Here is a 22,934-nt window from a genome sequence, read left to right on the forward strand (position 1 = left end):
ATATTTTAAAGAAGAACTCATATCAGATCTCTTTTCATACACAATTCTATCAGACCATGAGAGGTATGTCCACATCATGGTCAGATAGAGTATTTTTTCTTTTCTATGATTTTTTCCTATTAAAGATGATTTTTTGCTTTCTCGATTCTGAGAGGTTTCTGTTTTGTCATTGGCATTTCGAAACGAAAACGAAAATAATCCCACTTTTTGCTAAGTAATCTTCTTTAGGCTCTTTTTGTAGAAGATTATTTTGAATCACCATAGTCAGTCTGGACTGACAGCTCTTCCATTACAATAAGAAGTCCCCCATGATAGTACGTTTCAGTCCTTTTACTTCAAGCATGAGCTCAAGCAGATACATATTAGAGGCACTTAGAGTCTATGTATGACACTCTAAACTACATTGATATGGTGATGTGAAAACCGATTCCGGCCGGACGCATTATGAGGCCTCGGCAGCGTGGGGTGGTGTCCCCACTAGACCCGGGATGTTCAGGCCCATCAGCATGCTGTAGAGTCTACGGCTGTCGCATGGAAGGGAATAAGCAAGAAATGGGGAAAGAATCAGAGGATGCTGTAAGCTGCTTAGCAGAGATTCAGTGTCAATGGCTTACTAGATCGAGTCGGCACATTTGCCCTGGGCATTCCGTGACTGATGTGAGCGACAGCGGGCGGGCTTCTTGGTTGCCGGCATTGCGGATCGTTGAACTTTCACTTTGAAGATGGGCGAGTTGTGACCTTGCGGGGGGGTGTACTCAATGCCTTGCGGCAGCGGGGGCCGGGTGACTGCTGCAGCGGCAGGCATAATGGGAATATCTTTCGATCTGGGATGCGGCACCTGTGGCAGACGTGGCAGGTGTGGTGCGGCCGTCGGTGCTCCGCCAATTGGCGTCTCCATTATCATTAGATTGTTGAGCCTAGACTTGGGTCTGATCCTGCTTGCGGCGATATCCGCCAAGAGATCCGAGCTGTAGGTGGAGCTGCTATTCAGACTGCTCAATGGTGCTTCAGATGTCTCCGGGGATTCCTTTAAGGTAGTGGTTGGCGTCTCTGTGGGGCTGCTCAACGCTGTCGTGGATGTCGTCGCAGCTGCTGCTGCTGGTGATGCTGGCGCTGCTGCTGTGCTGCTGCTGCCAATGGCCTCAGTCGAGAACTTGATGGGTTTGATGGTCAACGCACTGTCATCGTAGTAGTAATCCTCAGCATCGTTGTACGCACCCTAACAGAGAGATCCAGGCTATTTTTAGCATTTGCAACTTGTTAGCTGCACATTGGACCCAACTGGTTCTGGGTCCCCCTCCCTCTACTTACATCTGTCAGATCGTTCTGACCCACCTCGATGATGGCGACATCCTTGATGCTCACGTGAATGTTGTACTGGCCCGTCTGCCGCTGATCAAAGACCACGCGCCCGCTGCCATCCGGCTGCTCAATTGTGGCCAGTGACGATGACTCCACGTCATCGAGGGGCAGCGTGTGGGCCAGGCCGAACAGTGCGATCAGGGCAAGCGGCACGAGCAACATATCCAATATCGATATGGATGGACCAGAAACCAGTTATATGATGCAGTGCGAAAGTCTGATGGAAGACGGTCTGCTCTTCTTGAAGGGACGACAACAACTGGACTGCTAGATGGCTGTGAGAGCTCTACTTAAAGACTTACAGAGGTTTTGTCTGGTTCTGTCTCTCTTACTTCCTCTCTTCTCGTTCTTGATATTCCTATGGGAATAATCTTTACTACTGTAAGTGTCTTCTGTGTCCGTAGGTTCTTTTCGATATACCCTGCAATAGTATTTACTTTGCTCTGACCAAACACAAACCTCATCTTTGAGGTGCTAAAGATGTGCTCTAACCAAATGACCAACAATCCGGCTAATACCCGGACTCGTACTCGCACGACCTGCATATAATCACAAGTGCACACATATGTAAGCATGGACCGACAAGCAAATAGTTCCACACTTGAGTAAAAGGCTAAAAGTATGGGAACTCTTCTTTAATATCCAAGATACTATCTGCTGCATTTGTTTTCCACACTTTTCCCACTTGCAGTATGACGTTTCTATGCTTTCCATTTCTAAACAATACCTTTTGTAAGAACAATCTGCTCCAAGCACAGAAAAGTTTAAATACAAAAGTTTTTTATTCAATTTTCTTTTTAATTGTTGGACAAAAATGTCTGAAAATCCGATTTTGGCTTATATCGCCCCTTGGTCATGGAAAACCTGCTCTAAAAACTCATATTTTCGTGGAAATGTTTTTGGCATGGCAGAGAAAGTTTCTAAAAGAGGTTTAAACCTTTTTTAAAGCGTTTGAATTCGTTTTACCATTTCCACTACAGCTCTCTTTTTAGCACAAATTTCAGCCGCATTTCCATGGAAATCTTATTCGAGTCTTGCTTCACTGCTCCAATTACGAGTGGTTTCCATTGAGTCATTAGCAGAGCACTTTCGGGCGCCCAATTTCTGTGCGTAACCAATCAATGGCAGAGCACCTAGCCACTAATTATGCGAAGAGGGCCAGGGAAGCGATATGCCCGGACCACTTTGGACCAGGACCTCTCTCATTTGTATGCAACGTCGTGCAGAGTGCAAAATCAGCATTTCTCATTAGATGGAATGCCACAAAAAAGTGCAAAAAATTAGATTAATTTGAAATTAAATTGCAGCTAGCGGACAGAGGACAGCAGCTTGCCACTTGTGCCACTTGTGCCGCTGTGCTGCTTTCTTTGACGCTTCTGACCCGCTGCGGGCGATGGTTCTCAGTGGCAACAACTTTTCAAAGGAGGCAAGGCTTTGTAATTAGTTTTTTGGTAATTGTGGCCTGCAAATAGTTTAAGGTTTAATGCATGGCTGGATCGACCACCAAGAACTGCGGACTATCTCATTCTAGGGCAGGGCGGCACCTCTGTCAAGCTCAGCAGAACGGCCAAGGAAGATGAAGGAGTGGAGTGGAGTGGAGTGCCGCATCCGCATATGAAGTGTATAAATTACTCTTCATCATGAATTTATTATCAGTGCTGCTGCAGCTGGAGCTGGAGCTGATGCTGAAGCTGCCACAGATGCACCACGGAATAACGCTGGCTCAGCATCAAGACACCCAAAAGGTGCCAAACACGCAGACCCATAGAGCCCCACCAGAGGTACGGTACAGTGAAGCAGCTGCAGCCGAGGCAACGGCCACCACACGTTCCAAGGCTGTTGACCAGAGCGTGCATTTTTCGCGCAACCAACTTGAAATTGTGTAGACTCAGCGGAAAAATATTAATTCTAATTTCGAAAGCCATCCCGGCCCCAAGGACTTTCCCTTTCTCTCTCGTTTTGGAGTCTTCCCCTTGTATATGTAAATGGCTGCCGTTTAGCAACACCTTTAATTGTACCAAAAAGTGGAGGCAGACGAGTGCTTGCGAAATGCTGAAAGATTTTCCCCAACAGCTGCCATGTCTATTTACGTATCCATGAGTGACGCTTCCAGTGCGCCCCAACAGAGTACCGTGCTACACGACCATTTGGAGCTTTCATCAATTAGCTCCTTGAATCTGGCAAAAAACGGCAATGGTTGAGTAGCTTTTAGTGCCGTAAGATGGCTTATGCAGAAACGCTCATTCCTTGTGTATCCTTCGGCTGTTACCTTTTCGTAAATAATGGCCAGGACTTAGGCCTCCGGGTAGAATACAGTTGGGCACTTAGTAAATGCAAGTGGCAGGCACAAAAAGGACTCCGAAGTGCTGCAAATCTGGACACTTTTAAGGAATGTCCAAGGGATAATCCGAATTAAATGCTGCTTCTAATGTATTTTACATGTTTCTGTCATTTACGCATCTCAATAAATGTTCCCAAATGTATTCTCTAGTCTATGAAATGATATTGCAATTAATTATGCTCTAACTTTAAACTGTTCCCAGTCCCAATATATAATTTGATCAAACATAAAGCTGCCTATCGGCATTTGTGGCAAGCATGTATGAGGCCAGCTCCAAGGCTCCATCTATCTATCTATCTATCTAAACATCAATTATATTCGATGAGCCTACCATTCCTCATTTGATTATCAAATGCAAAACACATTCAATGCGGGGTAGGGCATGTGCAAACCCACATGGTTTGGGCATGCATATAATTTCAAGTGGGGTGTGTTGCTGGAGCCAAGCAAAATGGTTTGTATCTCGGCAATCTTGTTTATTATATTTCATATTTTACAACAGCCAGAAAGTGCAATAAAAAATTACATTAAATTAGCATAATTTTTGCTGATTTCCGAGAGTGTTACCTTGCATGTTTTGTCCGGTTGTTTGAAATGTATACAAGAATATACATAGATAGTTCTTGAAAAGCGCTTGAAGATTTCTTCAATTCAAATTGAAATCACGCAAAAATAGGCCCATTCTACTTGATGAAAAGGTATCTTTGAACGAGATTAATTGATCGTGAATCCTGGTTCTTTTTCTCACCTTTCAATGACCCAAAAAGTGCCTTGTATCCCAAAATGACAATTACTCAACAGAAAGTTCAATGTCTGGAACATGTGTAAACAAGCGACTGTCAGTGTCCTGGGAGGATATTGTTATTTTAAAGCGGACAGAGCCCGCCACTTGATTAATGATGGTGGATGCCTAGGGCTTAAGTGGGTGATGGCAAAAAAATGGGTCTATCAGTTTGGGCCAAGTTTGCCCGTAAACTGTCAGCCAGGCAGTCGACCAACAAAATTTAATTCGATAATTAAACACAGCGTGCGCGCATCGTTTTAATCTCTGCGCACATTCTGCATATTAATCACTTAATTAGGTTAACATTATTAAAATAAACAAGCGGCTGCCTGTCCCGCTGTTGGCTTTGGTCCCGTATTTATCAGCCCAGCACATGCATACACCTACATACATATGGATATTTAATCATTATCAGGATGGCAGGTGCTAAAAATGAGGCTCATTTAGCGAACTATGCAGTGTACGGGTCTAGAGGACATTCAAATTCAAGTGTAACCCTTAAATAATGTCCTAGAACGCCACGGGATGGCAGAAATTAGATATGGAAAAATATAGATGCTTACGTGTAAGAGCGACTGCATTCCAAAAGGGACGTGTGTGTGTGCGTCGGGTTCCTTATCGGAAGGCTCATAAATAATATTTATTGTGCTCTATGGGGCCGCTCCTCCGAGCATCCCCGTCTCCGTGCGAGTGTCAGTGGGGAAACATTCAAGTGTCTCGAATATTTTTAACAGCTTTTCTTCTTCGCAACACCAACGAACGCACACGGACACATAGGCACACAGACTCCCGTGGAAAATGTCTTCATTGCGCTTTAATGAAATGCGTGTGGGAGCAGCTCCTTCTTGTCACCGTTTGCCCTTCATATTTGCACTTTAAATTGCGCACAAAAGTATGCCACGCTCTTCGTAATAAACACAATTTATGTTCCGTTTCCGCTCCCGCTTCCGCTCCCGTTTCACTTCCCTTTCCGCTTTCGCTTTTTCCAGAAAAGACGCCACATTGCTGCTGCCGGAGCGCAGAACTTTGCGATTAAGTAATTTCAAAAGTTGTTTGTTAAAAATTACTCAAGTTCATGAATGTGTTTGCTAGCAATATTTTAAATTGAGCGACACTGCCATCTGATATTAATAATACTTTTCGTTGGGAATGCTGTCAGTGTCGGTCGGGAAAGTTTGAACAGAACAGCCAGCCACTGGAGCCAGCTCCGACACACACACAAGCAAACACACATTCGGTTTGTGCTGCCCCAAGGAGGCATCCATCAACTGGAGCATCAATCACTCCACCGGCAAACACTGAGGTTCAACTGAGTCAAAGCGGAGGTGATGTGATGGCACCACGATTCCAAGATGTCAAAACAGGAAATGATCTTTGGTTCCTACGGATATAATTATCCATTCGTAAAGGATACTTTTGTGATTTATTTTGATCTTTTTCGTACACAAAACGATTTCCCAAACCATGAATTTATGTTTTACTGATATCATTTTTTGGCATTCAAAAAAATTCCTGGAAATATTCTTCTTTTCATTTGCAGAAATGGTTTTTCTCGAACTCACAGAAGGTGGCATTTGCCGATGCTTTTGCTTATTCAAGGACTTTGATTGAGATTTCAAGCCATTAAAGGTCCGATTCACTTTCAATGATTTTCATGAATGCAGCCGCAATTTACAGATTTAAAGACATCTACAGACGATTCCTTGTACAGGAGCCAGAGTCAGAGGAGTCAACTACCTCCACCACCGGATGATGCTGCTGCTGGAGGCAAAACCGATGGACCACCGATAACGCCATTATCGAGTCGGACGGCGGCCATTCTTCCAATGGCCCCATGAACACCTGACAGCAAGGGTTGTCCCCCGGAAGTCATTGGACTGGCAGCCGGCGAAAATATATGTTTTTTTGGTCCTGCTGTTTGGCGATGGTCCCTGAAGGTATTCCGCTGTCCCTGGTGCGATTCCCGGGAAATAATACTATGCTGGTTGGATGCTTCTTGCTGGGAACTATACGGAGCGCATCTCGACCGTCTGTATACCGATGACCTATCAACAGTGTCGTCATGCTTTATCGAGTACTTCCAAAATCGAAACTAAGAGCTAAGAAAACAGTAAGACCCATATAAAAACAATAAAATTTTCCTGGAAAGCTTGGTCGATAGCCCGCTTGCACATCCATATTTAACTGAAACTCATTTGGCTTAACTTTTGTCTGGAAAACTTTGCACAGCAAAGGAAAAAAGCAGAAAAGAATTCCAAGTATATCGACTACTGGGTAAATAGAAAATTCAATTTGAAACGATTGCTTACTAGATATCGAAGGCCTGGCCTTAGCCCCAGACTTCGGCAGAACTTTCCACAGGCAATTCGAATAGCAGACGCTCTGTTCCCCTTTCCCCATTCCCCATCCCAATCGAATTCGCATCATCCCATCACTTCCTTTTCCATCCCGATTGCCACTCAGCAAGTTGGCCACAAACAAACTTCCTGTTTCGATGGTAGCACACACGTAGCGTTATCGCCCAGCCCCCGGGCCAATATCTAAGTGAAAACACAGATCAACAGGACGACAATCAGCAGAGAAGCAGGCACAGACACACGGGCAGGGACCGGAGGAGCGGAGCAGAAAGTAGAAGCAAAAACATATTCCCGTTCCCATTCCCAGGTCCAATCGCAGTACCAATCCCAGGCCTCGCACCTGAAACGTAGGCAGCTTCAGACAAGGCAAAGACAAGGCCAGAGGCCCAAAGGCATCTCCCTGTCTATCTTACAGTTCTGGTGGGGTATGGGGGGCGGCAGTGCCCCGACATGCCAGGCAGGATACAAATTGTGTTCTGCTCCTCCTCCAGCACCTCCATATCCCTGCCGGGCACTTTGATTGGTGAGAGCCGCCTTGCAGCAAGGGGCAATGTCTATTTTTGCACGTATTACGGCCAGTTGCATTTCTTGGATTGCATTTAAGCAACATTTATGCATTTTTAATGTGACAGCTAAAATGATGAGGCGGCAGCCTACGACTCGACCTCTTTCCTGCTGACAGCATGTGTTCACCTGCCTCGGGACTTGCCCCAGCTTGTGCCCCCAGCACCAGACATAGCCTGGATGTAAAAGGTAAGCATGTGCAAGGCCAGACCTGCCTCAGGCTCATGCATTTCCCAGTGTCGAGAAAGTTTCACTCTCGTGCCCCAGACCCTTAAAATAAATCATTGGATAATGTGCCTGGGATTTCCGTTGGCGCCAGCACATCCTGTGAGATATATTGGATGGATCATACAAATTCCTGTCGAGGAAATGACTTGAATATGAGCTCAAGCTCTAAATCAATATACAGATCTAACAAAATTGTATAAATATTTGCAGATAACCAGATACTTCTATACTTCTGGGTGGTGCCTGAAACTTCCCACATTTCGGGACGAAAAATGTGTAACTTTAAAGATTAACTTGACCAGGCAGCAGCTGCTACGATTACCATTTACCGACTCAGCCCCTACTTCAGCCCGCTTCCCATCGGACTCATGTATTAATGGGCCGCTTCGGGCCGCACACAAATGAGGACCTGGCCACAATAGAGTGCCAACTAGGCGCGTGCATAATCATTGCAATTTTGTATGCTTTCCAACCTCCCTGGAAGCCAATCGTGTTCCTTTTGAATGGCCAATGCCACGCAACCACCGCAAAAAGCAACGGTCTAATATTGGTCCAGTGGCATGGACACCGGGGTCCCAATCCGATGGATGCCACTACACCACAGCCACAGCCCTAGCCAGAGCCAGAGCCAGAGCCAGAGCCAGAGCTGTGGAATGGACCCATACCTATCCCCCTGCAATCGCCTGTAAGTACGAGTATGCAATGGTTTTTGTGTGCCGGCGCCAATTGCAATGGCAGCAGCAGCTATAGTACAAGTACAACTTTTGTGTTTATTAGCATGATTAACCCAGCCACATTGCCGCACAAATTGCAGGCGCGTGGCATTTGGGTCAGCGGGAAGTGGATAGTGAAGGGGCCATGCTTTGCCACTATGCCGGAGCTAGATGCAGATGCAGAGCAGCTGCAGATGTCAGGGAGAGCGAGAGAGAATCTTGTAATTTGATTTCAACGTCAGCCTGGCCCCATCGTCGCCGCTGTTTGTTGACCATTTGCGGGTTAGCGGGCTTGTTTGCGTTCTGGCATGACATTTTCTGCGTACACTGGACACAACAAAGCATCGGGAACACAAATATAATTTCATCTGAAAATCTTGATTTGTCCTCCGCTTGTTGGGGGAGTGTTTCCCTTCCACTTTCAATGAAGGAATGCAGAAATCGCAGGGATTAAACGCAAGCAAATTATTTTCAAAAGCACATCGGTGAGAACCCAGAGAGAGCCCCACACACGAGAATGAAGTAAGCCAGAAGAGGAGGGGAGCGGAGCGGTGGCTATGGTGTATTGTCGCACTTGGCTTGCTTCGTTTCATTTCCGGTTAACCACATCCTGCGTAATAAGCGGCACTTCCGCTCCGCAATGGACTTAAACTGTTGTGTTTCTGGCGTACTCTATGTAGTTGCTGATGCTGCTTCTGGCATTGTTTTCCCGGTCGGTCCTGTTTTTATTGTGAGTCAAATTTTCGTTTGCCAGCAGACAGGGGAACGAGCTTTGCTGTCCTTGCTATTGCTTTGACCAGGATGCTGCCACTTCCGAAGAGAGAGAGGGAGAGCGAGAGACAGACATACAAGGCGAGGCAGGGACAGTCTCAGAAGTTTTTGCGCTTTGCATGTGAATGGCACGTTTATGGGCCATTTTCCAGGAGCCTCTGCCGCACACCCAAGTCCTTGGTCCTGCCACTGCCACTGCCATCCTGAATGGAGCTGCATTTTTATTTGCATTTCAGTTGGATGTTGTGCTGCTGTAATGGTCTGTGTACGACATGGCACTTGCTTTCGGAAATTGAAGGAGTGTTTTCTGGAGATTTCGCCGAGAAACAATAGCAGGAGAGAGGTAGTTGTTTACTGAAGCCATCGGATGGTTACGTTCAATGAATTCAATTCCATTCCACAGACCCCTACCCTGACAGAGTTTACATCTCCAGCCATTACCATATTGGGGCTACGTCGCCCACAAATTCGGAGAGAAGAAGGCCCGTTAAATAATGGCAAATTGCATTGTAATTGCGTTGCAAGTTTGCGGCAGTCGGGAGAGCTGCAGCAGGGAAAGATGCTTGAGGTGGCGGCTTTATAATAGACCCACAGCCAACCCCAACATATGTTGCACAATCATTTTATTTGCACGAATTAAGCAGTTTGCTGCGTGCCTCTGTGGGGCACAGTGGCACGAAACGATAAGTGGAGAGTCCCACAATGGAGCAGAAGAATCCTTCGGGTATTCCCTCAATACCTCTTTGAGGAAAAAGTATGTCTCTCTATTTGATCACTCACAATGATGCTTGTTCCACTGTCCAGGCTGAAGGACGTCTGTTCGGGCTGCTGCTGTGGCTGCAACGCGGTTGTGCACTTGTGCGTGCTGCCACTGCCACTGCCACTGCCATTACCGATGCCGATGCCGATGCTTCGGCTTGTTGCCCGCCCCGTCAACGGCATTAGCTTTCATGTGCGTGTCTCCCAATCCAGGTCTTGCAGGCTGGCATGCAGGTGGGTTGAGGGCCGGGGGCCTGCCAAAAAAGTAACCCCCCAAAGCCATTGCAGCTGCAGCCGAGGATGGGGACAACGTTGGGGTTAACTGGCATTAATGTCAGGCAGGGCAGCCATTCTGTAGCTCCCGTAGGCGCACTCCCTGCAAGAAGTCGGTGGCCAAACCACTTGGAAAATTGCTGAAATGCCTTTATCGTTTGGAGAGCCCGGGCGGCGCTTCTGTATCCTGTGGAGAAGCATTTTTCAACAGTGAATTCCATTGCCATACATATCGAAAGCGCTATTACAATGTTTGGAAAGGTATTTTGAAAGTATTTCGAAAATATGCCAGGCACTGATGTGTCACATCAGGCAGTTAATTTTGTACGATTTTTCCGGCCAGTTGCCGGCTACATTTCATTCATACTTGATTGAGTTCTTCGCAGAGTCTGTCCAAAAATTTAGAGTTGTATAAATTATTGCAAGAGCTTTCATAAATGGAAGGTGAGTGAAGAATGTTTTTGTGGTGGAGAATATCCACTTGAAAATGTTTAGGAAAATGTCAGCGATCTATTTAAGTGAGGGCATTCTCGTGTATCTAAACCCCCCTTTCACATCCGTCATTCAAAGACTGCAACAGCCTTCCAACCCCGTATAGTATATGTAATCTGGGTCTATCTGTCCGTCTAGAGCTAAAGCAATCAAATTTTATATCCAGACTCCTGGGACGTCACACTGTTAAAAGGGTATTTCAAATTTCTTGAGAAAGCGAGCTTGTGGCACCAATCGTCTGAGATACCAATTCTGTCCTTTACGTAAAACCGAGTATCTGCTCGTTTCTGAATATTTTCCACCTACTGTTATCAGAATCAATGAAATTCCCTTCAGCCCCTTTCGGGCATAACCAAAGCGATTAAAACCGAAAAAAAAAATTGGCTCAACTGGGTCAAAGTTCCGTTCTGTCAGTCAGGCAACGGCGTTGTACGCGTCGGAGCTGAATAGTAATATCGAAATATTGTGGGCAGAGAAAAAAGCGAAGGGCAGGAAGGAATCTCTGTCTAGACGTGTGCCAAGTGCAATAGAGCACAGTAAACTGATTCCGCGGCCAACCGTCGACGGTTTGTCATATTGATTTTCTATCAAACAGCTCGCGACGCGATTATTATCGACGGGGGACTGGGGAAAGGATGGGGATGGCTGTGGGCACACTAGAGGAGTGCGTGTTGGGATGCGTGGCAGGGCTGTCACGAATCGACAGCCTGCCAATTTCCGCACTGGCCTCCATCGCGACTTCAGTTTGGCTCCGACTGCCACTTCTGATGCGTGCCCGAAAACCGAACGCCCAGGAAAGGGAACAGCTGCGTCGCCAGCGCTCTGAGGCGCGCCTGATCATGGCGCGGTGCAAGGAGCGAGGTTCCCGCCTCTTCTGGAGGCCACTTATCTCTGATCTTATTATATTTCCTTTTTAGGCTTCGAGTATGTGGTTAATCCGCCGGAAATGCCGACGGTTGCCTTTGGCAGAAAAATCAAGAGGTCTCCCAGCGGAACATTCCTCGGCGAGAAGGACATCGAGCCGCCCCCAGGACCAAATCCATTCACGTATGATTGCATGAAGGAAATTGGGTTCAAGGTGAGAATAGGAATAAAAATAATCATTGCAATGAGCCTAGAAACACTAAACTGAAATACTCCTTAGTATCCATCGAAGGCTGGTTTCTCAGCGCTGGCCAGCAAGACATCCCGAATGCCGGCGGCCCGGGACTTGGGATATCCCCCTATCGGCACCTATAACGTGAAGGAATCGCGGGACCAGTATGCCTACACCTTCAACAAGCAGGTGCTCCGCCAAGAGCCCAAGTGGATGTGTCCTGGGTGAGCATCGCATTGATGACAACTTGCCGGTAGAAGATTCTAATGGGCTCTCGACCATTTTTCAGACCCTCCAGCTATATGTACCACATGAAGTACCCCCAGTTGAATGTGGACATGGCGTTTGGAACCCGGAACGTCATCTGGCCGGCGGTGGCTGTGTTCTGTGGCGCCTTCGACACCTCCCAGTGCATGGTGTGTGGCGGGAAGCCGGTGGGCGACTACTTCCATAGCTTCAGCAGCGACAAGGACATATGCCGGAAGTGCATGCACGCCATGCAGGCCGTGATCAAGAAGTGCGACCTGGGCGTGGTGGAGCGATGGTTCAAGCAGCGCGATATCAAGCAGTTTGTGCCCGCCCGCAGCTGCAGCTTCTTCCACGACCACAACGGCACCACGGCCGCCACGGAGAGGACCACGCGCAAGGTGCTGCGCGACAAAATTCGCGTCGAAAACTACCTATATCGCTTCACCCAGAAGACCGTTTAGAAAATACTAGAAATACACCGACCAATGGCGACCGGAGCCATTCAATGCATACATTGAAAGTTCTTTGTGTTTTCCTGTTCGAACATTTCAGTCGCATTTCCGGCATCTAGCTTCCTCTCTCTTTGGCGTGTGGTAGCTTCCGTTCGAGTAACGGTAACGAGGACGTTGCCAGGTTACGTACACGTGGCCAGGAGAAGCCAACAGAAACAGAAACGGACACCGACCCGATCAAGGCCACTTAACAACGGCTGCAGGCCACTGTCAGCCATTCAGAACATTATGGCATTAGAGTCGCCATCAGAGCTCTCATGTCATTTTATGGTTTACTTCCTTTGCATGGGACTAGCAGTGGTCCAGTCCAGTCCAGCCCGGTCCGGACTTGTCCTTGTCATGGACCACATTTGGCATTTCGTATGCAAGTCAGTCCGTTGCATGTGGCAATTGTGGCAGGAGGAGGCAGATCAAGTTACCTACCCTGTGAGGATGCATTCTGCCACGTACTATTTACAGGTTCCGATTAAGTTAGAGCAGAGCTTCGAGCAAGCACTGAATATTGATACTTTCGATACATTCATTTACTAATTGAACAAATGGATTTATTGGACATATGTATGTATACTTTACTCTCCTGAATCTGAGATATTCTATCAAACTTTTCGTAACATTAATAATGTGTACACTTTTTTGTTATATTTCGAAACTGAAGTCCTGGATCGGTGATCGATTGGCAAACAAAAAAGAACAGCCACTGTGATATAAATTGTGCGAAACTTGAACTACATCAGCAGCAACCGTTCCCTTCTTTTTGAACAATTTTCAATTTGGCGAATGCGCGGCGGCGGAGATGACAAATCGTTGGACTTGGCCGTGCAACCAAAAAGAACAGCCACTGTGATATAGAAATGTCAAAGATGGGTGGATAATATATCAGCAGCAGCGGTTCCCTGCGGTTGGGGACACGGCACGGGGATTTGTCAGTAACTGGAAGCACTGCACAACGCGATTCCTTGGCTGTTTGGCACTTTAGGTACAAAAAGAACAGCCACTGTGATATATCGAGTCGAAGGACATATAGCACAGCAACTATTCTCTCTACTTCAAAGGCTGGTGTGGTCTCCATCGCTGAGTGTTTCGTTTCCCATGTGTGGCTGTGGGCGCAGACATGCGCTATAAAGGAAAATCACTGTGATATGTAACGGTGAATTAACGCATATCACAACGATCGTTCCTTTTAGCGTATGGCCCCTAGGAAGTTGGGAACTAATCAATGACACTGGGATGGATGTGAGGGTGGGTGTGGGTGTTGGTGTGGGTGTGGTTGTGGTAGGTAGTGCTGCAAATGCCACAACGAACTTCAATGGTTGTCTAGCTTTATGATCAGAGAAATCACCTAAGGCTGGACGACCAAAGAAACTAATTGCAACCACAATAAGGTATCAACTCGTGGAGTGTACACAAACTTTGTCACTTTTGTCACTTTCGTCACTGGTTGGCCATGTTGAACATTCTAAAATTATAGCACGAGTGTTCGGTCTAGTCACTTCGCTTGATCGGAACCCTGGTAAAAAGCGACCAAACCGACAATCGCCATTTAATTTTAAAATTTGTCTTCTTTTTCTGCGACACACACACTTTATCGCCATTCTTGTACACTTGTTGGCGGGGCTGCAATCCTGAGACACACTTTGCCCAGTGATGAGGATGATCACGTAGACATAACTGCACAAAATGCATCCCAGGATCGTTGCCTCGGTATCGTCGTTCACAATGTGCGCTGAGACGCTCGCTGATCGCTTACTGTGGGATTATAAGACAAACTTCACCCAGTGCTGCAAGCAAGTTGGCAAAACTGAACAAAGTTTATCGTATAATAGTTCCGAGATAGTTCGTTTTTTTTCTTTTTCTCCTTCACTTCGGGCACCTCACACCCTGAAGATGCGTTGCTAACTGATGATTTATCTGCCGGACATCGTATCTTTTATACAGGATCGAGCAGGCAGTCCTGCCCTGCTGAGGTGGCTGAGATCTTGTTACCTGTGGGCGGCAGGCGGACGGCCGATGATACCTGTGTAAGGACTGAGATGCTTTTCCGCGAATTCGCCGCCGTCTCGCGACCTTCGACGACGGCGTTCGTCAAAATTTTGCAACTTAATCCATGGCCATAAACGGATTAATACGAGTACAGCTCCGCTTCAGGGAAAAACGCGCAGCTGTGTCGCGCACAAATTCGCAGAAGTGCAATTAGGTTAGGCCCACAAGACAAAAGAAGGGATCGCCGCTTCGACTGGTTAATTTGGCAGTTATCGGGAAGCATGTGTCGTGGTACTTGGAACACGGTACTTAGGTATGACAGCAACGCAATCCCGCATAGAGCACGAGTACGAGTACTTCCAGAAGTCTTTCACCGTCTAAAGCAACCTGGTGTGGTGACTGTACCCGCACACAAAGGGCTTAACGCAGTTTTCATCGGCTCAATGCAATCGAAGTGTCCTTGATGCCGGCCATGTTTAAGTGGCTTAAATTCCCACCGGTGGAAAAGACAAAATATTGCTCTTTTTGAAGACGTTGTCCCTGGTTTTTCCATTTGGCGTTGACCAATCAGCTGTGATACCGAATAAAAGATCAGATTTAATGAATTACAAATGAGTTTATTTAACTTTTTAGTGGAGTACATATTCTTTCTTACAAATTTCTTACAAAGTTTTGTAATATCATTGCTACTTTAGTAAACGTACTTCTAATATCGAATTTTCTATACGTCAGTCTCGCAGTTTGTACGAGTCTTATGTCACATTCTGTTCTAAACACATTAGGAAAACAATACGTTAATACAATATTTAAAACAACTTCAATTATTCTAAAACCACGGCTTTTACATTGGATTGACCATTCTCAAGCAGATAAGTGAACAAAATGCATAGCATCGGAATACTCAGTATGCTCTTTATCGCTCTGGCAGTAGTAGTCGTGAGTTAGACCCAAACTTGTGTTCGATCTTAACTTATGTGCCCAAACACCACAGTGCCTGAGAGTGAACGAATTCGTGGCTATGCCACTGTCCATATCCAAGCCGAATCGTGGGAATTTCGCATCCACACCAGTGGCGGAGGGTAAGATTGAAACCAGCACGGAACGCGGACAGGGGAACCTGAGCCTGGTTAGCAATGATAAGGTCTGGGGCATATGGATGAATCAGAAACCCCACAGGAAGATACAAAAGCTGATCGAGGCCGGCTTGCTCGCCGGTGGCGTCTCGGGGAACACAACCAATACACCCACCACACGCCACACAACCAGCCACACAGCGGACAGCACCATCAAGCTAGCAATGAATTCTAGTGTACCGACGATGAATGATTTGAGACTTTTTGAAGGGCCTGTAAGCGTGAGAGCAGGCGCTGGAGGAGGCGGGGGAGACGGTGGAGGCGGTGAAGGCGGCGGAGGCGGCGAAGGCGGCGGAGAAGGCGCACATAGACCTGGCGGCAAGGAGCTAACCGTGAAAATTCCAATGGTTAAAAAGAATCAGTACGGTCAGTGGGTGTTCGATCCATGGGCCGCCACCTTTGGGGTCATGTTTTTAGATACTCGCTTCGCCGCAAGGGCCGCTCACACTCTGCCACGGGTGGTCGTCGACTCGAATCCAATCATAGAATACTTTCCGCGCAAAAAGAAATTGGAGCAAATCTGTGCTAACAAGAGCACCATTTACAAAGTTGACCTTGTCAATGACTGGCTAATGCGCCACCTCTCCAAAACGAAGTTCAAGTTTCGACCCTTCCAAATGGGCTTGCGGAGAACAGCGTATAATACAGGATTTTCCGAGTTGTGCCACACCGAATTTTACAACGAACTGGTCGATTACCTTCTGTGCCAGATACTACGCAATCAGAGAATGGAATCTGTGCTACCCAAGTATTCATTACAGCAGATAGCCATATCCTAATCTCCATGAACCATTACGATTACATTGCGATAGAGCATATGCATACCCACTCAAATAAAATGTGAAATAAAACGGTTATTTGGTTTGGTTTTTTTGTTAGCTTTCGCTGTATATTTTTTTTCTGGTTTATTTGGTAAAATTAAATCAATATCTTCATTTCATTTTGCAATTCTTTGTTTGCTTGTTATTACCTTTTTTCAGATATCTTTTTCTTAGAAAAACGAACATAATTGTTTCAAATTTTCAGCGTTGTACAACTAGAAGGAGAAGAAAACAAATGTTGAAAACTAGAAGATGGAAAATTATAAAGGAATCTTCTCAATTGATTCATAGTTCTTGCTGCAGCTGTCCTGCTTCTGGTTGTCCGTCCACGGCGCTGACTCCTTCTCCACCTCTACGCACTCCTCAAACCAGCTGTGGGGAAGTAAAAAAGATAGATGTACAACATATTATTATTTGGACATGCTAGCGAAATCGTTCTCAGTCGCTAAAAAGTGGCTGAAATCGGATGATGATGTCGCAAGTAATCTGTTGATTTCTATATGCATTGTGTTCATTTTACAATTGGGTATCGGAACGGAACGTTAGCGTCAGTTCGTTGAATGAATAATGTTCAACATAACTCTGAAGTGTAGTGTAATCGAAACCTGCGGGCAAAACAGACGGGCATTAGCATTTTGAATATCAGAATTGTAAGAACTCCCCTCCACTCACCGCTTTGTGTAAAATATGTTGGGCTTCCACTTGGGCTGGGCATCAATGCCAAGAAAATTAATGGGGGAGAATAACTATGATAACTAATCCTTAAATGGTATGTGTTATAGCTTTTTACACTGCAAAGATACATTAAGGGATATTCAGTATATTAGTTAAATAAATCTGTTGTCTAAGAACTCTTCATTACAGATTAGCATATCGTTTTGTTTATCACCAAACAGCAGACCCTTTTTACATAAAGTGTGCTTGGTATTCTGAAATTCACAAGTATATCACTTAACCCTTCAACTTGAGTGGAACATGTGAATCTCTGAACTTGTATTCAAATTTAAGCCAACCAAAATTTCGCTCAATAAATGGAATGTCTCTTAAAAGGTCTTCCAATCGTTTATTTACTTTACGAAGCTTTAACTATATTGCATACAGATCTATGAAGAAAATGTACCTACATATCTGATGATTCTAGAACAAAATAAACAAAACCAACGACTGGATTCATTGACGGAAAAAATATAAAATAATTTCGAAAATAAAAATACCAAAAAAGTGTAGTTTTTCTTTTGTTTTATCGTTTAATTACTTTTTTTAAAAGTATGAATTTAATCATTTCTAGAGCATTGTCTCTGGAAAATGTGTTTGTAATTTTTGTATAACTAAGAAACTGATTGATTGCTTAAATCCTTTTCCCTCACTCGTAGAGCCGGAGGAGGTGAGCTGAGTGAAATACTGTTTAAGTTAAATATAGTAAATAGTCAAATTAGAGCATAAACCAGTCTCGTGTCAAGGTAAGTCGGAATAAGTAGCACATATGCGAGGAGAAGGCGAGCGAATGATTCAATACATGGTAACAACTTACAAGAAATTGTCGTGGCCGATGCAGCGGCTGGGGCTGCTACAGATACTGGCGTGGGAGTTGCTGTTGCTCCTGCTGATACTGTGGGAATGGCTCTGGCCAGTGCCTGCGTTTGTGGTTGTTGGTGTGGTTGCGTCGGTAGTAGCTGATGCTGGTGGCTGTCATCATCATCATCATCATCGTCGTCAATGTAATAGCAGATCTTGTTGTTGGTGTTGCTGACGCCACCGCCGCTGCCGCTAAAACCATTGATGTTGTTGCTGTGGATGATTTGGGTGTGGGTACTGCTGATCGGGTTTGCCGAATGTATGGTTTTTGTCGCTGTCTGCTGTTTGCGCTTGTGTCCGGTTATGCTTAGAGCCGCCGATAGACTCGAAGCCGCATGCAGGATCGAGCGCTGATTGAAAATACTATTGGAGGCTGCCGCTGCAGCCGCGTTGTTGTTCTTCCGAAACTTCTGATGCTGATGATGATGATGGTGACCTGATGGTGGCAGCGGTGGCGGCGGCGGCGGTGGCGGGGGCTGCTGTTGCGCCGGCGGTGGATGTAGCGTCGGCGGTTGTCACGAACATGCCACCTCCGTCGTCGTGGCAGTGCTGTTGCTTCCGTTATTATGCGCCTGCGACTGCGGTGACGACTGCCCCGGCTGCTGCTGCTGCTCCTGCTCCGATGTATCCAACTCCGAGCCGTTCTTGCCAGATGTCTTAAAACTTGGCGCATTCGTTTGTGCCGCAGTGGGTGTGGTGGGCGTCTGAGCTCCCAAATCGCTCGATGCATTCGAATTGTCCTCCGTCAGCTGGATAAAACCCAAGAACTCAATCAAAAAGATCCGCGATTAATATGGCTAGCGCCTGTACTTACCGATTCACTTAGCCGGTGGATCTTGGCGCCGCTTTCCCGTCCCCGATTGCCACTGGCTAGCTGCGTCTGACTGCCCGGCGGCAGAGCTTCCTGCGACTGGGCCAATTCTGTGGAGAGTCGCTTGCGGTTGGCCAGCAGCGTGTTGTTAAAGCTAGTGTGGCTCTCCATTGACTTGCGCTCGCGTTTGAGGAAGTCAGCGTCCAAGTAGACGGTGAGCTGCTTGCGCTTTACATGCCGCGCATCGATGGCCATGCCCTCCTTGAGCATCTTGATGTTGACCTAGAAACAACCAGAATATCGATTAACCACCACCGAATATGACTACTCTTTCCACGCTACTTACGCCATGCATGATCACGTGCTCTGTGAAATTCTGTATGCTTTCTGTGAGGTCGACGTTGAGGTTCTCCGAACGCTCAAACTCCAGACCGATGAACCACATGGAGCAGAAGGGAGCCGATGTCACTGAGGCCTGGTTGGGCGGGGGCTGCTTCAGGTCGTCCTCGTTGCCGCTGTTGTTCTGCGAGTTGTTTGCGCTCTCCCCCTTCTTCAGTTCAAAGCATTTGGGGTTGACGTGCGCCAGAGCAATGTGAGGATTTCGCTCCAAGTTGCCGATAAGCAGGCGGATCTTGGACTCGACGAGTCCACACCACTCCAGGTGGTCGTCAGCCGTCTGCGAGTTGACCAACAGCACTATGAAGTGGCGATATCTGTAAAAGAAGCTGGGCGCCTCGAAGAGACGCTCCCAGGATGCGCGGCCAAGCATGATCTCGTCCGTAATGTTCATGCCGCGAGTGAACTCGGTCAACATGACCTTCTTGGTGGATTCGGACACATTAAATGTGGAATTCTGTTGTGGATACGCAGGCGTTATGATTGGCATCAGATGATAGCGATCTGATGCATTGACGCGCGGATCCCAGACCTAACCCAGCCGCGGAAGCATTAAAGAGTTGGATCAATTAAAGAAAACACTTTCCGATTTGGGAAGCAAAACTTCTTTACATACCTGAAATCTGAGATTCACGTTGTCGGGGTGCTTGAGTAGCACCGGATTAGGCCACTTCCAGCGCGAAAAGACCAAGAAGAACTTGTGCACCAAGGTGGCAGCTGTAGCGTTCGGGTACAGCTGGCAAGTCCGGGCCACCAGCATGGCCCAGGTGACGCCGCCGAAGTAGCCCAGCGAATTAGAATAAATACCATGCTCTGCGGATAGAGAAATATTTAGTTTGCTGCAATGACTAGGGGTTGGTCGAATACATACTCTTGGCCCACAGCTTGATGGTGCGCAAGGCTAGGCGAAAATTCTCAATGTTGGGCACCAGGGCCAGGATCTCGTCCGTCACACGGCAGCCGTTAAGGCTGCGCACCGAGCGATGATCCAGATTCCGAAGCAAATTATCATCGCGCAGATCAAAGTCGTCGGGTATCTCTTTAAGCGAAAGTCGCGCGAACAGCAAATCGATTTCGATGCCATCAAAGTTCATTTTGATGACTGGCACAAAGGCCTCTTCCACAGAGCGACACTCGGTGACCTCCGGCTGCTTCTTCAGCACCTCGAAGAAGCTCTGAAAGTAGTCGGCGCGCTCAATGTTGCGGGGAGCCACGCACAGGGCATCGATATCGGCTCCCTTGTGGTGCACACCGAGGCGATACGACCCGAAGGTGTATATCTTTCCGCCCAGCTTCTCGGCAGCCGACTCTGGCATGTTCTTGCTGACGGACATCTCCTTCACCCACTGCTTGACCAGCGTATTGAGCTTGGCCAGGATCTCCATGCGGTGGTTCAGCTCTTCCTGGCTCTCGAACACGTTGAACGGCTCCAGGGAGGCGCGGAGGTTCTCCGTCCGCTGCAGGTCCGCCGGCTTCGGCTCGGCCAGGCTGATGGCCGAGGTCATGCCCAACTGTTTGGCGGGCTGGCCCCCCGAGGTAGAATTGCCATTGTGTTGATGTTGGTGCTGGTATTGCTGTTGCTGTTGCTGCTGCTGATTCTGGCGATGTGTTGGTTCGGAATTCCACATTTTGTATAAGTTGGGCTTAAAATATAGGTACTGGAGTACCGGGAAGCAAATGGATTAGTTGATGCTCTGCTCTAAGGCGTTTGTGACGATTGGTTATCTCACCTATCTAGGCTTAAAATGTATGTAATGTAGTACAATTAAGTTGCTCGTGCTGCTGCCCAAAAAATGGAATTGTATCTGTTGCCACTTGCTTTGTCCTTTTTGTTTCTCGTCTTCCACTTCGCTTTGTTGTTCTTCCTCTTCTTAATCCTGGGACTTTTATGCGCTAAATAAAATGCTGAAAGCAGTTCATATATATATATAACTTTAACAGACAATTGCAATTTATATGAGTGCTGACGAAACTGCGATAAGATTTTTTACCCCACAAACGCACACACCACCAGCACCGTTATGTGAGAAAACAAAACAATGAACGCCAAGCGGCAGCTGGTCACACTGGAACGCACTCTCTTCTCTCTCTCTCTCCCACACACGCTCTTTCTTTCGATTGGGGCATAAACAAATGCGTAAATAAATTAGCGCAAAGAGATGTGCCGCGGGGTGCGGGCTGCGTGCAAAAGTGCCAACTAATCGTGGAAATTGACAAACATAAACAAAGAAACCAAAAGCAGAGGCAAACCATCATTTTCCTTGCAGATGCAGGCACTGAGCGCACCTCACGCGCTCCAACTCACGCTCACGCACACCTACACCTACACTGGCAGGCAAGCGTATACATACACGCCGAAAAACAAAATACATAAGAGTGGGGGGAAACTTTTATCTCTTTTATCCTACCTGCGCTGAGTCGTATCTTCTTGTGTGGGATCCAATCTACAAGCGAATCCCAATCTTCAGGCCAAGTGAATCCCGGCTACGGGACGTTCCTCCTGTACATATGGGCAATGTATATTTTTGTAATTTGGCAGCAGCGGGCGCGTCGTCGAGTGTTGCCCATTCATGCGTTGTGGTTGGAGTCCGGCGTGTGCAGACTTTTTGCAACTCTTGCGTCTTTTGCTGTCGCTTTATCTTCTGGCTTCCTGCCCTCTGTGCTTTTCACTCTTTTTCTACCTCTTTTTACCACTGTATGCGGCCTCTCGCGTTTTTTATGCTACGTGACGTTCTCTGGCAGCGAAGCAAACTGACGCACACGCATTTAATAGAGGAGCACAACAAAAAACACTATTAGCCTTTTGCTGGGGGCTTTTGTAGCGGGGCACGGTTCTCAATTATGTTGGGGGCCGACTTGGTTGCTTTTAACGTGCGCCAAACATTTTCCGCTGCTTTTTTTTCTTTTGATTTGCGCGTTCTAGCAATTATAATGCAGTGTGACCGCGGATGAAGTATCCCTTCGGACCCTCAGAAATATACCGTCTCATTTTTAACATATACCGTAAATATACCAAACTTAGCCCACTTAAGCCCCCTTTACTTAAACAGGTGAACAACTTGCGTTAAGCCGCGGAAAATAATAGCAGTCATAATAATAATAGTACTTCTTGTGGCTCCATCCTAGCATTTATCTTTATTAAACGATAGAGACCACGATATCTTTCAACTGACCTGCTCTAGAATTAGTCGAAATGCATTAAATTAGTAGAGGGTGTTAAAGTACCCACAATGTACCGATGACAAAAACGAACTAAGCCCACTTAAGCCACCTATTTAAACAGTTCAAAGACTTCAGGAAAATGGCGGCAAATAGTACCGCCTGTAAATTCTTTTTGTAGATCTATGCCTTTGAACTAAAAAAAAACGCAATATCTTTCTTCTAAACTGCGCTAAAACTATTAAATTTTCATTTCCGGTGGAATATTAAAATATAGTGGTCTAAAATGGGTTAAGCGTTCTCCTACAAGGATTGAAAGCCATTTTCTTCGATTTTAATATTAGATTTGATTTACTAGCTAAATGGGACTCTCAACCCTAAACATGTAATTGTATCCCTTTGATTAAGTGATTTGGCACACGATGTGAACGAAACGGAAGTGTGTATGAAATTTTCCGTCAGTGCTGCTGGTAACCGATTACAATTCTGTTTTGATTAGTTAGTCCTGTATAAATATCTCGATCTTGATCCTCATTCTTAGTCTCTATAAGAAGACAA

At 46.4% G+C, this 22,934-nt stretch overlaps 4 protein-coding genes and 1 long non-coding RNA gene across 6 annotated transcripts; 2 read left to right on the top strand and 3 right to left on the bottom strand.

Annotated features, from left to right (window-relative positions):
* Positions 1-315: 315 nt before the first annotated feature.
* Positions 316-1,629, bottom strand: LOC4804949 (uncharacterized). The gene is made up of 3 exons (XM_001361393.5): positions 1,312-1,629; positions 615-1,219; positions 316-524 (listed from the first exon to the last, which is right to left on the bottom strand). Exons 1-3 carry the CDS (start codon positions 1,522-1,524, stop codon positions 443-445), a joined length of 900 nt encoding a protein of 299 aa, XP_001361430.5. The 5' UTR covers positions 1,525-1,629; the 3' UTR covers positions 316-442.
* An 8,097-nt stretch (positions 1,630-9,726) lies between these two features.
* Positions 9,727-10,528, bottom strand: LOC117183678 (uncharacterized). Its single transcript, XR_004468817.1, has 2 exons — positions 10,401-10,528; positions 9,727-10,339 (listed from the first exon to the last, which is right to left on the bottom strand). It is a non-coding gene; the product is annotated as an uncharacterized lncRNA (long non-coding RNA).
* On the top strand, positions 10,460-12,501 carry LOC4804950 (uncharacterized). 2 transcript variants are annotated; one of them, XM_001361394.3, is made up of 4 exons: positions 10,460-10,596; positions 11,562-11,722; positions 11,789-11,964; positions 12,030-12,501. In XM_001361394.3, the coding sequence occupies exons 1-4, from the start codon at positions 10,590-10,592 to the stop codon at positions 12,448-12,450; spliced, it is 765 nt and encodes a 254-aa protein (XP_001361431.3). In that variant the 5' UTR covers positions 10,460-10,589; the 3' UTR covers positions 12,451-12,501. The 2 variants fall into 2 exon arrangements, with proteins under 2 accessions (XP_001361431.3, XP_033234305.1); XM_033378414.1 differs by lacking the exon at positions 10,460-10,596 and adding an exon at positions 11,342-11,505.
* Positions 12,502-15,220: 2,719 nt separating this feature from the next.
* Positions 15,221-16,471, top strand: LOC4804951 (uncharacterized). Its single transcript, XM_001361395.5, has 2 exons — positions 15,221-15,417; positions 15,473-16,471. Exons 1-2 carry the CDS (start codon positions 15,364-15,366, stop codon positions 16,391-16,393), a joined length of 975 nt encoding a protein of 324 aa, XP_001361432.4. The 5' UTR covers positions 15,221-15,363; the 3' UTR covers positions 16,394-16,471.
* A 151-nt stretch (positions 16,472-16,622) lies between these two features.
* hrg (poly(A) polymerase hiiragi) lies at positions 16,623-22,178 on the bottom strand. Its single transcript, XM_001361396.5, is given in 9 exon segments — positions 16,623-17,040; positions 17,108-17,226; positions 17,967-18,759; positions 18,825-19,103; positions 19,168-19,749; positions 19,834-20,030; positions 20,089-20,875; positions 20,948-21,122; positions 21,626-22,178. Coding segments are annotated over 6 exon segments (2,613 nt in total). The 5' UTR covers positions 20,846-20,875; positions 20,948-21,122; positions 21,626-22,178; the 3' UTR covers positions 16,623-17,040; positions 17,108-17,221.
* Positions 22,179-22,934: the final 756 nt, after the last annotated feature.

The sequence above is a fragment of the Drosophila pseudoobscura genome, chromosome 3 (assembly GCF_009870125.1).
Source record: "Drosophila pseudoobscura strain MV-25-SWS-2005 chromosome 3, UCI_Dpse_MV25, whole genome shotgun sequence".
Lineage (NCBI taxonomy): Eukaryota > Metazoa > Arthropoda > Insecta > Diptera > Drosophilidae > Drosophila > Drosophila pseudoobscura.

Coding starts and splice junctions, on each gene's coding strand:
- LOC4804949 (XM_001361393.5), bottom strand. CDS start 1,524: ATGTTGCTCGTGCCGCTTGCCCTGATCGCACTGTTCGGCCTGGCCCAC. Junction 1,220..1,311: donor GTCAGAACGATCTGACAGAT/GTAAGTAGAGGG, acceptor TCTCTCTGTTAG/GGTGCGTACAACGATGCTGA. Junction 525..614: donor AAATGTGCCGACTCGATCTA/GTAAGCCATTGA, acceptor TCCATGCGACAG/CCGTAGACTCTACAGCATGC.
- LOC4804950 (XM_033378414.1), top strand. CDS start 11,412: ATGCGTGCCCGAAAACCGAACGCCCAGGAAAGGGAACAGCTGCGTCGC. Junction 11,723..11,788: donor TGAAGGAAATTGGGTTCAAG/GTGAGAATAGGA, acceptor AATACTCCTTAG/TATCCATCGAAGGCTGGTTT. Junction 11,965..12,029: donor CCCAAGTGGATGTGTCCTGG/GTGAGCATCGCA, acceptor ACCATTTTTCAG/ACCCTCCAGCTATATGTACC.
- LOC4804951 (XM_001361395.5), top strand. CDS start 15,364: ATGCATAGCATCGGAATACTCAGTATGCTCTTTATCGCTCTGGCAGTA. Junction 15,418..15,472: donor TCGCTCTGGCAGTAGTAGTC/GTGAGTTAGACC, acceptor CAAACACCACAG/TGCCTGAGAGTGAACGAATT.